Consider the following 15,834-nt stretch of genomic DNA (forward strand, 5'->3'; position numbering starts at 1 on the left):
AGTGACTCTCTTTAAGTCAGAGTCACTGTGAAGGGTTGAATTTCATTTCCCAATAGAGCATAACAACCCACATAAATTGTAATATCTAAACAGAACTGTAAACACTCCGTATGTACATAAATAATAATGATAACAGTAATTATTAATAAATCTGAATGTAATGTGTGTTTTTAATAAGCTCTGCCCTTTCTCCACTTCCATTTGCTCTGAGGGTTTTGAGATTTATTCCTAATGAAAAGATTGTTACTCACATTAGAGGGAAATGGTTTAACGTACTGCAGAGGCAGGTGCATTAACTGCATATCCCAATAGCTTTTAAAAGCCTGTGAGGCTAATAAATGCTTGAAATAGCCATGCACTATTGTAAATTCAAAACACAGCCCACAAATTAAAAAAACTCTGTTCAGCAGTCCCTAACAGTCTGACTCCCTTGAGTCTTTCCTTATTCAGTCAGAAAATAATCTTAGACTCATGAATAAAAGTTTTGTCTTTCATTTCTGTTTTTCTCCCTGTAGACAGTTAAGGGCTTGGAATCAAAATTCAGTCTTTAAAACAGTGTGTGGAATTCCTACACATTCCTTTGAAAGACAAAACGGAAGATTAGTATGTTTTAAAAACAAATTCTTCACGTTAAAAAGAAATAGAAGGAAACATTCTTTCTAGGTATGAACAATGCACAACAAAACTAAAAAGATTCTTGATCGTATCAAGAATAAAAATAACATGCAGTCTGCTATAAAAAAAAATAACAATTTCTCTTAACCAATAATTAGTAAATATTTGCATAGTTAGAAGCCAGATTACCACCACGTTATTCCAGCAGATGGCTGGTGCAGTTTGTTGGAACCAAGGAAATTATATCTGTGTAAGAACTTGGAATTGCGCAATTGCGAGCCGGGCTCTAGGACACTTAGTGATTAATGCTAGCGATTAAATTGCCAAACCAGTAGGTACAGTTTTCCAATTTTCTAAAGAACATGTACAGCATGCACAACTCTTTTGTAAGGTAATTACATTCCCCCATACATTTTGTTGCTCTGTTTTTCTCTTCCGAAGGATGCTTAGTCTCCAATCTTGTTTAGTTCCCATCTCCTTGCTAACAATGTAATTTTGTGCCAAACAGAACACAGATTTTTCACACTGGGAACACCTATCCCCCGGTAAGCAGACCAAGGTCACTGACCTGTTTCGGGCAGGCTAATGAATAGCTGTTGGCTTCTGTTTATGACTTTTGGCTATTACTAGTGTGTTTCAGACTTGAGTCAGAATTTTACAACCATCACTTTTGGTTTTTAGCAGCTCTGCCCAAAGCAAGTTTTCTTACCAGAATAAATTTTTGGCGTGTGCACTTAGGTGTGTGTGCATTAACGTTTTGGTGGAGAAGTCGCTGATGGTCTGATTTATTCCTCTTTCGCTATGTGTATCTGCAAGCTACAAATCCATTTTTTAGTGTGTTAGTATTTAACATTGTTTTATAAAACTAATTACATCCTAAAGCTGTTCTGAACTGCGCATGCGCTCAAATGCTGAGGCACTAGCAGTCCTCTGTTGAATGGCGCCATTTTCTGGACTTACTTGTGCTGGATCGACATCGTTCAGCATAACTATCGAAGTGCAGTGATAATCTAGGACCAGTCTCCAGAAATCTTTGACAGTATTTGGTAAGGGATGCTGCGTAACTATGAAAGCTGACGGTTGCTTGTAGCTCTGCAAAGAAATAACAAGAGATGGTGAGAGGAATGGTAAAAGACAAAAATTCAGCAGAATGCCAGTCATAGCCCCAAAACTTTGGGCCTGAAAGCGTTATTTCTATTTCCTATATAATTAATACATTGTTTTCAGCTCCTTCCCAAGATCTTACATGCTTCAAAGTTAATAAACTGTATTATGTCTTATTATGTATTATAAGAATATGACTTCTGCAGATGTTATATTTCTGAAACTTATTTTATGCCACAGGCATAGAGTAAAATCATCAGAGATTTTTGCCTCCGATGGAACTCCTAAAAAATTTTGAGCAACAGTTTTGTTTTGAGCTGTTAATGGACAGATTAATCTTGTCTGTCTGCACTTAGCTGTTAATTTGAATGATGCCCGCGAAAGGAAATATCTAGCTATTTTTCAGAAATATCGTTGAAATTCTGGTTTCTCTGACAGCAGCGAGGATACTCAGGGGATAAATTTCAGTGCTTTTTGGGTTTTTTTAGTACCAGAGTGTGTAATTGACTAAGCTGCTTGGTGGAACTGTTCAATTGTGTAATTTTCAATTACGTCCTCCTGAGTGTTGAAGGCCAGTGTGGCCATACTGGGGCGATTCTTGGGAGGGGTTGCCATTGCCTTCGTTAAGGAGGGCAGGGAACCCTCTACGTGCCTTGAACTGAAGTCTTTGTACCACGACAGAGACACAATCTGATCAGCTACTTGCAGCTTCCATTCAGAGACAGTCACTGAAGAGACCACAGAAAATGAATCCAACGTGTTTCGGGGTACAGATAAAGATGTGCAAGACTTCAGTTCTCTGTTTTAGTTTCAGCAAACTGCAACCAGCAGGTATCGATGCTGCTGGTACATCAGTCAGCTGCCTTCTATCCTACAGGTCTTGTCTTGCTGGAAGTTGCATGCAGATGAGAGTTGCTCCAAGGGCTCTCCATTACTCCCTCACGTAGAAGCCCCAACAGGTTTTGTTTTTTTTTTAAATAGTTCTCAAACTCATTTGATACTGAATAATGAAAATTATGCTTGCTACCCCTTTTGCTTGAAGTGAGCTTTAAAGGTCTACATGAAGAGATCCAGATGCATCTCAACAGATGCCAAGTGGAGAGGGTGAAACACATCGTGTTGCCTGCTGGATACTGAGTGTTTAGAGAGAGGTACAAATGTCTACTCTCGTCTCTCAGTGCAGGGATACTGCAGGAGCCTTGCAAGGGCCCTTTGGGTGGAAAGTGACCCAAATCACCTCCTCCCTTGGAGCCTTTTGCTCTGACACGCTTTTGGATCCAGCTCATTGTTTCAACAGTGAAGAAGGGAAGAATTTTCAAAGCAAATATTGAGGCACTGCTCTTTCTGAGCACTACTTAATTTACAGAACAAAACAGTACTGAACCCTCCGGGAAAGAAGACAATGTAATGGCAGGGCTGTAAATTGCAGATCAAGGAAGCTCCGTTCTAGTATGAAATGCCGTTGACCTACTGCGAGAACCTAGAGAAGTCACTTAAACTTTTGTTCTCTGTTTCTCTACATAGATAAACATAAAGAGAATACACCTACCTTTTCACAGGAGCGTTTTGAACTTGGGCTTATTTTAGGAAAACGCATTGAGAACTCGGAAGGGAAGAAATGCAAAAACTGCTATGAAGTGTTATTACTCTAGCTTCACTTTTCAAAAAGGCCATTTACAATGCGTTCATTCTTTGCTAACCTCTGTTTTCTTGTTGTTTATGTGTTTGACAACCATAATTACTATAGCTCTAAATTGTCAAGGATAGGCTATAAATATCTACGACTGTAAAGGCAGTTTAAGTGTTTTTAGTGATACTCTATTAGCAGGATTAGAATTACCACAGATGCATTAGAAAAAAAAATCCACACACACATTCAAACAGAAATAAACGGGAACACTGAAGTAATGGCTTGTGTACTATCCTATGCTGACAGACAATCACTTTTTTTGTTAATTATTGTTAAAAATAGAAACAAAGGGAACTGAAATATTGCTGCAAACCTTATTATTCTATTTAACTGCCTTAGTGTCTTAATAGGTAACTCTTTTTTTCCTAGGCCAGATGGTTAAAAATTCAAGCACTAGGGAGAAATACAGACACACTGAATTTATCAAAACTCCCCGACTTGCTCTCTGAGCGTGGCTTTGGAACCTTGGCTGTGACATAACATATGTGGGATCCTAAATGTACTTGGGAGTTTAAAGATTTTGTGTCACGTTTTTGGAAAACAAGCTAGAAGGATTTCAGTCTTCTTATGCCGACCCCACTTTGTGGCATTGCTCAGTTTGGAGGGCTGCTTATTCCCTTTTTATTATTAATGATGTAGCGGAGACTTACATCCATCAGTGCAGCATTAATGTAGTTACTACTCTCCCCATCTATTGTTATGAGGAAAGGCAGGCATCTGTCTGGAGGCAGAACATCCATACAGCGATTCTTTTCATGGTTTCGTGGTAAAAGTGCTATGCTGCAGTCTTCTACACGCAGTGTTGGAGTCACCATATTTAAAGTCTTTCAAAAAGAGTAAACAATACAATAGAAAAATTAACACAGCAGTGAAAGAATTCCAAAATATTTAAGAATAGATCAGCTCAGCTTCAGTGGGAATCAATATGCAGAGAAATGAAAACACATCATAGTCGGCAGGGTTTAGAAGCAAAAAATCCTGGAAGCATACAGATCTGCAAAATAACCTCAAAGACAGCTGCAGAGTAACCTGCCTTCTGAAGAAAGGACAGTGAAAGGAATCAATATACTTCCCTTAAGTAAAAAGAAGATATTACTATGGCTCTATTGCATTCTTTTATGATTTAACATAACTCAAGAGCAATTAGTGACATATTATTTTCCCCTTTCCCTCCCAGGCCTGGTCCAAAATTCACATGGTTATAAGCAAGCACTTAAGTAGAAGTCTTTAGCATAGCTGAACTATACAGCTTCTAGGCACTGCTAGCTACAACTTACCCGAAATTCCTCTTTGATCTGGCTGGAGTTAGTCTGAGGATCCAGTTTATTCATTTCATAGTAAACTGACCTAACTTGAGAAGCTGGAATAGATGTGTCCCCACAAAGACATGCTTCCAGGATAGCATCATGGATGAATACGTACTGCTCCTGGTAAAGCAATGAAAAGAATTACTGACATAGAGGGCATACACTACTAGTATTTTGGTGAATAAAAAATAACAACTAATGTGGTTGCCACTAATACTTTCTGACTTTACCAGCACTGAAGCAAGACCAGAAGGAACAACAGCAGTTCACAAAACTTTACTCCACTCATTTAGAAATTAATTTAGGACTGACTCAAACTAGTTACAAGTACAAACAGAAGCGCAGTAACATTCCATAATAAAACTCGGAATGTTTCTGATTTCTTCATTCCTTTGTGCAGTGCTGTAGGTGCTATGACATTAACTGAGCCTCAACAAGATGTACTCCAGAATGAATCCTCCCTGGAGAGGACACACTCATGATTTTCTTTTTTTCTTAGAAAACCACGGCAAACCTTAAGTGCAGCGTAACTGGGCACTGGTTTGGCCAGCGGTTCTTCAAGTTTCTGTGTGGATTATTTTCTGCATATGACTGAATAAACTACCTTCTGGATGGTGCCTACCACAAAGGGGCTCTAGTTTCATGGGCTAGAAGAACACTTTTTCTTGCAAAGCGTAAGGCAGTATTCGTGTAGATTAACAATACCTCAGTCTGCACCATGTTAACTCTCCGAGATCGAAGCTCTCTCACGCAATTGTATATGTCTACAACACCTTCTCTTTCTGCCATATCTAGCATGATGTCAATCACAATGAAGCACCCAGTTCTGCCAGCACCAGCACTAAAGTAAAAGAAGAGCACAGTTAATGTTCAGCAGTATATTGGAAAATGTGAAGTGCCAGGGTTCATCTTGCAGGTACTTGATTGGTGGGATAATTATTGAAATGAAGTCTTGCATTCAGGCATTTGCTGGATTTCAGACTCAGTTGTGCCGTTCTTGTTTATATTTTATGTATTAAGTTCTCGGGGGTAGAGGTCCAGTGGCTTCAGCAACCTGCATGGGGATGATGCAGTACAGGAGAAGCAAAAGTACGTTCTGAGTTTAGTGGTCAATACAGTGTTCTACCCACCTGCAGTGAACAACCAGAGGGCCAGCGTTTGGTGGGCTCTTGGATTTGACCTGCCGTACAAATCCCAGCAGGCCTGTCGCATGGTACGGTACACCGTGGTCTGGCCAGCCAGTGAAGTGAAACTGCCGAATTTCTCGAATCTCATGAGCACCTCGCTATTGAAAAGACAAGGGTTGAAAAAGAAAAACAAGCTGGAATGTGAAAGAAATTGGACGAGAGACAGCATAAGAATGTTACTTCAAAAGCCTTGCTGTAAAACATCCACCCCCTGCCAATACTCTGTAGAGACTGTTGGAGAGCTTTCTCACAGCAGGAGAGCAAGTTCAAAGGTTACATATCAACCGGTTTCAAAGCCTTACAACAAAACTGAGTAATTTAGCACTAGATCGGTTAGAAACTTTTAGCAACAAGACAGATGCTCATCTCTATATTTAAGCACTGGGTTGCTTTGAAAACTGTGGCCTTAAGATGCAAGCCATGATCGCAGAACAGGTCAGCAGCAAGGCCATGAACATACAGCACAGATGACATTTTTTTTCCCCACTGCTCTCCACAGGAGTTTTGCTGCTGACTTCGGGGAACTACAATTTCAGCATAATTTTCCTCATCATTTGTCTCCTTCATTGGTCTGAAAGAAACAGCTGAATAGTAAGAAACCTTTTTGCACCTCCAATCACAGGGGCTGTGTTTGTAGCCCTCCAAATGCTCACCCTTCAAGTGATCTGCCAGAGTCTAGAAGGACACGGATACGTTAAGACAGGTATAAATGAGAGGCCGATCGTGCAAGTAATTTCCCATGTGACTTTCTGGAGCAGTCTGGATATTAGAGGCGTGTATGCTAAGTTTGATTTTCTTGGTGCTTGTATTTCCCCCTCCCCCTCTAAAAATGTAGCTGCCGGTATTTTATTCTCATTAGAAATCCACAGACCAGAGGCCATCATACATATTTCATAAGCAAACAGCAAAATTATGACATATCATGTCTAGGCTGGACTAAATGTCAGTGATATTAATAACTGGTGGTTTACAGTTTTTCTTCTTAAAGATGTATTTCCTGTCTTGAGCTGGTTTGCATATAAAAGGTCTAATCCTTTTTGCATAATGAAGTCATATAAACTTCCTAATTTATTGCTAGTATGCCACCGAAAAGAGCCCGGGGTTTTCAATGACTGAGAAATTTTGGCCATGCCAGTGCTACACGACTGGGGTGGGCTCGGTGCATCTTGGAGTCCTGATGCCCTGACAGCTCAGGCTGGGGGATTGTGGAGACTGGGCAGCTGCTCAGAGGAATGTCCATGCTCGTCTCCCTCCAAAACGGCGACACAAAAAGGCAGGCGAGGGAGGGGATGAAGAGCCTATGCGACACTGAGGAGATCACACCCTTGCAACAGAAATGACCTTATATCCTAAAATGCAATTTTAAAACATATTGAAATCCAGGGACAAAGTAATTTGCATTTTAAGACAGTCTAGCAAACACATTCAAATACAATTTGGTCTCTGTACCATGGGGATTTTAGAGTGTGTTAGTTAACAGCTTTTTGCTACTGTAAGCAAGGCCTCCAACTCCGTAAATAGCTGTGCGTAGGTGGGGTATCCATGTCCCAAACATTTTTATATTGCTCCTAACAACTGCCCACAACCCCCAAGAAACAAAGATCCCATACAAAAAGCAATGCCGTGACTATACAAACTGAGGACTGCAATGAGTACCCCACACAAATTCTTCACGGTGTACGCAGCCTTGATTTTCAAGCAATTTACAAAAAGTAAACTGCCCCTCCAAATTAATGTGCCCGGCTGTTGCATGGGTTAGGATATGTCCTGTGTATCTTGTGTGTTAGTTTTGAAAATGCTGTCTGTCACGCTGACTGCCTTTTTGTCTCTCATTGGTAACACTCAGCTACTTAGAAAAGATTTTGCGTATAGGGTACTTTTATAATGAGTTTGCTTATTATACCTACAAAAGAATGATTTTCATGTCTGTAGCTTCCCTGCTGGTTTCTAAACCCAAAATAGCAACACAACTGCATGAATCATAAAAGCATATGCTCCGCTTGGAAATACTGCATTTTTTACTTTTTATTTCAGCTGAAACAAAATGAAAATGATGTACATTGCTCACAAACCCTACAATGTTAAAGAACGTAGACCCTAATCCTACAAATACTTATGGTGCTGCTGTATGTTCCTGAGTAATTCATCTGAGTTAGCTGTTGTGCTGTACAGGAACCACTCCAAAGGAACGGTTCCTTATCACAGAATCACAGAATGGCTGGGGCTGGAAGGGACCTCTGGAGATCATCTAGTCCAACCCCCCTGCCAGAGCAGGGTCACCTAGAGCAGGTTACACAGGAACGCGTCCAGGCGGGTTTTGAATGTCTCCAGAGACGGAGACTCCACCACCTCTCTGGGCAGGCTGTTCCAGTGCTCTGCCACCCTCAAAGGAAAGAAGCTCCTCCTCATGTTTAGGTGGAACTTCCTATGCTCAAGTTTGTGCCCATTACCTCTTGTCCTGTCCCCGGGCACCACTGAAAAGAGCCTGGCCCCATCCTCCTGACGCCCACCCTTTAAGTATTTATAAGTGTTGATAAGATCCCTCCTCAGTCATCTTTTTTCCAGACTGAAAAGACCCAAGTCCCTCAGCCTTTCTTTGTTAAGAGAGATGTTCTAGTCCCCTAATCATCTTTGTAGCCCTGAACACATCACAATGCGTATCTAGGAAGTGGTCTTCAGAATCAGAATGTAATTTTGGGTTCAATTTTCTTAGCATCATTCCCCTACTTCTCAGTAATTACCAAATAGCCATTTAAAAAATAAAAATAAGTGATTAATTTATCTCCAAACAAATCAACTTCTAAATTGTATTTTAGAAGCAGGTATGAGATGTTAATCCACAAATAGAAAAGATGGTCAGAAGGGACCTCTGGAGGTCTCCAGTCCAACATCCCATCAGAGTGTGTCTGTGTCCTGCACTATATCAGGTCACCAGTGGCTCTGTCCACCTAAGCCCTGATGACCTCCAAGAATGGAGATTCCACAAATTTTCTGGGTAACCTGCTTTAGCACTGCACTACCCTCCTCCTGAAGGAATTTTTCCAGTGCAAGCCTTCCACACTGCAGCTTCTTGGCTAATGACCCCTGTTTTACCATCCATTACTGAGAATTTGGTGCCTCTGATTTTAGAAACATCTTTGGGGTATTTGCAGACTGCAATTAGATCCTCCTTACCCCTCCTCCTCATCTCTACCACACCAAGCAAGGCCCCCTCCAGCTCATATGTCCTACATCCATAATCATCTTGGATGTCAGCTGTTGTCCCAGGATGTCACAGCCTGTACAGACGCATGGGGATAACCCACCTAAGGCACAGAACTTTGCATTTTTCTTTGTTGAATTACTAAAGTTTCTGTTGGCCAAATCTTCAAGTCCTTTAGAGCTGAGGCTCCAATGTTCAGCATTTCAACACTGCCCTTCATTTAGTATTGTCTGCTGATTTGGTTAGGGCGCACACTGTCTCATCATGCAGCTTGTCTTGGAGAGGCTGAAAAGTATCAGTCCCAGTAGATCAGAAATATAAACTTGAGAGAATTATGGTGGAAAAGATGTAGACTCGACCTTCCAGTACCATTGGAAGAGTTAAAAAATATGGAAAATAGGGTAAAAACAAATGTACTTTAATCAGACTACACCGACACTGCTTTTAGAGGCTCACTGAAAAACTACCAACTATTAAAAAGCAGTGTCTAAATGAAATCTTTTCAGATGGAGATTTTTTTTTAAGAAATAAAATGTTTAGTGCCTTTTATCTCTATCTGTTCTAATGCACTTATTCAAGACAGTTTGGTTATGATCAACTGTAAAATCCTCTAGGTCTTTTTTTCCAGTCCCAGTTAAGAAGTGAAAAGCTAACATCAAAGCACGGGCTTAAAATTTGCAGAATAGAAATCAACCAGTGCTTCATCTACTTCAAAGTGTAGCCACCATTTCTCATCTGTTTATTAAAAATACCTAAATACAAGGGAACAACAGGCTTGAATGAATTCGATGTACAATATATATAGCGGTAAACATGATACAATATTTCACTTCATTCAAACTGCATAATTCTGTTATCATTACCTTCCGGTTGCTGTATTGATGCATATTTAAGTATCAGTTTGAAGAATGAAACAAGAAAAAAACTAATTCCTTTGTCACTGTGGATGTATGTACAGAGACCCTGTTGGGCCATCTTTTTGGCAGTTTCATCTACCAGGGTGCAGGATTCTTTGATGCTAAAGATTATGTTCTTCAAAACCATAATTGAATACTATTTCATCATTAGAGAGAACCGCTATATCACAGGTACTGCAACTAAATCAAAAGGAGTTTTCTAAGCTAATTAGTTGAAAATCTACTCATGGTGATACTCAGAGAACGTTACTTCAGTGTGTCATTACGGATATCAAGTCTTCCAGAGAGGCCCTTTCCTCATTGTTTTGCAACTCAAATGAGTCTTGACACATGCAACTAAAACACTTCCGTCCTTTAATGAAGTCGGAATAAAACCCTTAAATTGATACAAAGCGCATGAAGCACTTCAGCTTTGACTGACCCTGCTTGTTCTCACTTTCAGTAACTACCTTATTGTTAATTGTACGTTGTCCGCATATTGCAAGCTGTTTGGGAGAGCTACATGATCTAGTAAGCATGGCATTATTCTAATAAACACCAATACGACACACTGATTGGAACTCTCCATATAAAGACTGATTCCACATGAAAAGTGAAATTGCCTTGAAAATAAAATTAATTTGTTTCAACTATTCCTGCAGCCCAGGAACACACCGGCCCAACATATAACAGCATCCTCCACCACGGACTTCTGAATAATGGTGCGTGCAGCCTCTGGTACGGACAGAAACTGATTGTGCGGAACATAAGGTGGGAAAACAGCACGAATGTGATTTTCAACTGATTGCTGGGAGGCAGGCTTCGATTCCTCCTAGGCAAGGAACATCACTTTTTCTAACTCAGACAGGGGCCAACAGTGATGGAAAGGACAGAAAAGTCGCTGCATTTCAAGAAAAACACAGTTTACCATAAGAGGGCGGTAGTCGTTTACCCAAAATAATAGCTACAAATCTGGGATGTCAGTCAAACCATTTAGCTTTCTCGTGTTTAGTCTGTATATAAGCTACTTAGGCAGATACCATTGTATTTAAGAAAACTGAATTTGGAAACTTACCTTTTCTACTGCAAATGTTCGAATCACATATTCAGCCAGGAGCTCTGTTTCTATTAGGGTAACTTTAATGTCTTTATATATCTCTGTGTCATCTGGCCAGTATTTGCAGCATTTGACCTTTAAAAAATACAAAGGAAATTAAGTTTCATTTATTTTAGAAGCTTCATACTGAATCTATTCTGTATTCTGTGCAATGATTTCTGTTTCAAAATGCAATCACGCACAAAACAGTCACATTTCCTACATGTGGAAATGATTAATGCTAAAGGGACGTTGCCTCTTCTTTGTTTTTAAAAAGACATCTTCAGAGTTGCAGGTGAGATTTTTGTTGTGGTTAGTAAAGTAAGGCAAAGTTGTACAGAGCACGAGGGATACTTCCACCCTGCATAACTCAGTGGCAGTAACCGTTCATTTCCTCTGCTTTCCAACGCAGGCTGGGCCCAGAAGGACAACTACCACCAGAAGGTTTTCCCCCAAACTCTATTTGGTGATTTGTCTCAAAAATATCTTCCTATCCTCTAAAATGAAAATGTGGTTTTTTTGGACAAAAAGGATCTTCTCTACTGTTAGCAAAGTATCTGTTTTCTCAGATTAACTTTCCAAAGGAACCAATGAGAGGTCAAATGGCAAAACCCAGCTCTTTAAGTCAAGCGATGAGTTTTATGTCTGGGCTTTAACACCAATTCACTAGATGACCCCAAATGCTATGGGTGGGATTGATCTCAGCTCAAACTAAGACGAGTGGGACAAATGCCTTCTAGAGGTGCTTTTATTTTTGTTAACCATGAACAGAGTCTAGATGACTGCCTTCGCATAGGTATTTATTTGGCTTCTTCATGGCTAAGGTCAGGTGAGATTAATTACCCTTTCCTCCATAGTAACTTCACTTGGCTTCTGGAGCGGTGCGTTCTTGGCAAATTTATCCTGGGATATGGAGATGGAAAGAAAGTGGGCTTTGTGAACTGTATTTCAGATTTTCTGAGCCCTGGTGTGGTCTAGATGGGACGGACTTCACATTATTTAACATATTCAAGCGTGCTATTATTCTGCTATTTTTTAACGTGGGTCATTGTGGGGACTGTATATGACGATGCAGATAGCCGGCAGACTTAAGGATTTTCTCCTCCTTCCCATTTGTGTGGACAAGGTGGTGGGCGCGGAAGCTAGCACATTACTTATATCTCAGTTTTATTCTCCTCTATCACGGTAATTGCTATGCCATCACCACTGCATCTGGCCATTGTCCAGTAGTGCAGTACATGCTCGGAACAGCATCTGTTATACATCTGCTGTGTGGAATGGTTTCTCTTTCTCTCACCGAAGGGAAAATTTAAAATGGATCTTTTAATACATATAAGTCTACTGGTTTACTTAAATATACACATAAATGGGCTGGGTAAAAAACCCCCAAACTTCAAATATTCAATGGAAAACTGATAGAAACAACCAAAAAAAAAATTAAACATCACAACTGGTACAGTATTTCTCAAACCCATTTTCAGGACAAAATATTTGGATTACTATCATGTCTAGTCTTGAGCAAAAGGTAAAACTGATGAACATGTGTATAAGCATACGGTGAAAACTGTAAAGCATGAATAAAATGTTTTATTTATACAAACTCCAGGGTCAGTACATAAATCTTTACGCAGAGAGCCAAACCTTGTTCTGCCAGGCAGAAGAAAATGCTTTCCTCAGAATCTGTTTCTAGTGACGTAGCTGATAATCATGTACAACCCCTCTTTACTGTCTAACAGAAGACAGTTCTTGCCACACCAAAGAAGTAACATCGGCTGACAAAACAAAAAGTACGTCCGGGCAGGGTCAGTAGTTCTGACCCTTGTTCTGACTCTTTAGCAGGATAAAATTTGAATCTGAATAGAACTGTGTTGAAGGGCTGGAAAAACACAGCCCCACATCAGGATCCTCTTCAGAGAAAAAGAGTAGCCCAGTTGTATGCCCTGGCTCCCAGCCACAAAATTATACAAGCACCTTAAGAGCTTATTCCTGCTTACACAGCTGATGGAAAGCTCCTGGAGCAGAGCTGGAGGTAGCTATAAGCAGGTTTTTATTTATTTCTCTATGCTTGTCTTCAGACCTAGTAACCGCATTAGTATTGGCTAAGAAAAATTCTTTGTATTCTTCACATTTCACCCGGTATTAAGCACGGTTTCAGGACAACTGGCAAACACGAGGTTATAGAGTTCCCTTCCAATAGCAAGAGGCTTGGAGGTGGGACACAGGGCGGTCCTCGCAGTGCCTGGCACTCCTGCACCAGGGGCCAGCGCAGCAAGACTGCTCCCCCCTGCCACGCTGCCCAGGCAGCCAGCCAACACGGCCTCCGTGTGGATGAGGAGGTTTCCACCAGCCAAGGGCCAAGCCCAGGGAAAATCCCAGGCTGCCTAAATGGCAGGATCTCTGGCAAACGTGTATTCATCTCTAAAGCATATCTATCAGTTACAAAGCAATGAACAAGCATTTCAAAAGCATTAAACGTTGCTGCGAGCAGTTTAGTAGTTGCTGCTGCTATCTATTGTTGTATCTACTTGATATTTATTCAGATCTTATCTTGTTTGGTTGTATTTCCAAAAACCCTCTGATAGAAGCTAAGTGAAAAACACTGAATGCTCATTGTTTTGTCCGTGTTGTTAAAATAATCCAGAAAATTCCCATTGTTCAGATCCCTTAGGCCAGCAAACTGACCCTTTTATAGTCATTGCCGGGAATTCTCTGAAACAGGGTTTTCCTACCTATGGCTAAGATAATTTTTCGACTCCCCATGCAGAATAAGGCAATTCACATTACCTCCGGACTGGAGCAGCCCACTGACAACCCCGTCTCTGGAGCTGACTCCCCTTTTCCTGCCTGTTCACTTATCCTTTCCATACGCGGAACCTGAACCCCACGAGTTTGGCCAAGGCACGTTGGAAGGGTGCAGCTGCAGGGGTGATCCTTGCCACAGCACTACTGATCGGCACGTCTCTTTGTTCCTAACTTTAGCCTTGTTTCTTTCTGATGGGCGCCTGCTATCCTCAAAGCAGCTCTAGTTTAGTAAAATAAACAATCGGGAACAAACCACCAGCCCTGGCTGAATTAAATTGCTCAGCCTTGAAGGAAAACATGCCTGTTTCTAACTTGGTAAGTCTAGACAGTCTGGATTATGATTAAGAACTAGGGACATTTAGAAAGACCAATTTAGAAGAGCACAGTCCCCACCTTCTTACGCCTCAACTGTTGGATTTGCTTCCACTCTTTTTTTAAACCTTATTTAAGATGATCCAGTGCAATAATTAGGGAAGCACTGGGGGATGTCGCACAGAAGTTACAGCCTTTCGTGCCTCACGCAGCTTGGGCCTGCCGGGGATTTCTTACTCTGCTGCACAGGGGACTTTGGGCATGGAGCAGATTGGAGCTGAGCAGAAGGATCCATGACAACACAATTTCCTGAAAACTCTCCCAAGTGGAATAGGGGCTGTAACAGCCGTGGGAATGGTGCCAGAGCCGCAGTCAGAGCCACACACCAACACTAAATGATTCACTCACTGGGAGGGGGGAAAAAAAACCCCAACACTTTTTCTTTTTTTTTTTTTTTTAATTTCAGGCTTTTTTCCTACTTTTGTCTCTTGTTCTGTAATGCTGCTGCACGTGCTAAACTCTAGAAATGGGAACTCTGCAGACTCCTGATGAGCCAAAAGTTAACTAAATGCTTAAAGACCAGTCTCCCATCTCCTCCAGCACCTCTCAAATAAACGCAAAGGTGTCTTAAAACCAGAAGTAGATTAAATAGTGTAAATCAAAATCACACTTATAAATGTTTATTGGATCAGGGCCTTTATTTGCACACGGAAAGACAATTGCAACAAAACAGAATATGGGTTTACTCATCAAATATGAGAAACATTGCTGGTAACATATGTTTGTTCATTTTTTCTTTTTAGCACAGCTTTAGCTACTGTGATTTGACGAATCTCTTTCCGTTTTTATAAACATTTGCTACGCGTTTTACAAAAAAACCCTACGAACAGAAGGTTTAGCTAAATAATTGATACATGAATCCAGAATTGAATATTAAATTCATTAATTTTTTTTTTCACACGGTTGCTACCATACCAGTAAATATCGTCCGCAAAGTAGAAAACATAATTTTGAAATCTCATCTGAGCAGAACTATAATTGAGAGTTTGTTCAGATACACCCCACATTTATATCCTAACAACGTGCCAAAAAATACAGATGTTCATCACAAGATGAGATAAAAGGGTGATTGCCAGAGACATAATGAAAATGCTCTGGTTTAATCTATTCATCCCAAGGTACACTGTCCAATTGTTCCAAACATGTTTATTTTACTAATAATTTTAGAAATTTGGAGAAGAAGATTACCTACTTCCACTCCCCAGCTCCATCCCCCAGCAAAATAGTCTAATATGAGAAACTAAGAATTAGAAATGAAGGTGGAAAGTTGTTTTTGCTGTTTCTAAATATAACAAACAATGTAGGCAGTGGATAGCTAATGAACACAAATTGTGACTTCCGAAGCTGTATATTTAGCCATTTGGCAATGTGACACATCTAGCTAAAGGCAGTATGAAAGCCAGGACAGTAATTCATTTACTTAGAGGTTTGGAATAGGAGGAATATTACAGAATTAATATGTGAGCTGGCTGTGAAATATACTTTGTAGTTTGTACAGAACAGTTTAAATAACACTGATTATTCAAAGTTTCCAATTTCCTTTGATTCTGAAATATTCTTAGC

The 15,834-nt window shown here is 40.4% G+C and overlaps 1 protein-coding gene across 11 annotated transcripts in view; it reads right to left on the bottom strand.

The window, feature by feature from the left end:
• Nucleotides 1-15,834, bottom strand: part of PTPRM (protein tyrosine phosphatase receptor type M) — a 481,345-nt gene that overhangs the window by 11,982 nt on the left and 453,529 nt on the right. For all 11 annotated transcript variants that reach the window (XM_063326582.1, XM_063326581.1, XM_063326579.1 and 8 more), the window contains 6 exons: nucleotides 11,077-11,193; nucleotides 5,847-6,001; nucleotides 5,422-5,557; nucleotides 4,687-4,836; nucleotides 4,060-4,233; nucleotides 1,576-1,707 (listed from right to left, as the gene is read on the bottom strand). In XM_063326582.1, the coding sequence (XP_063182652.1) occupies nucleotides 1,576-1,707; nucleotides 4,060-4,233; nucleotides 4,687-4,836; nucleotides 5,422-5,557; nucleotides 5,847-6,001; nucleotides 11,077-11,193 (864 nt within the window). The remainder of the gene's footprint in view (nucleotides 1-1,575; nucleotides 1,708-4,059; nucleotides 4,234-4,686; nucleotides 4,837-5,421; nucleotides 5,558-5,846; nucleotides 6,002-11,076; nucleotides 11,194-15,834) is intronic.

This window comes from Chroicocephalus ridibundus, chromosome 2 (genome assembly GCF_963924245.1).
Source record: "Chroicocephalus ridibundus chromosome 2, bChrRid1.1, whole genome shotgun sequence".
NCBI lineage: Eukaryota > Metazoa > Chordata > Aves > Charadriiformes > Laridae > Chroicocephalus > Chroicocephalus ridibundus.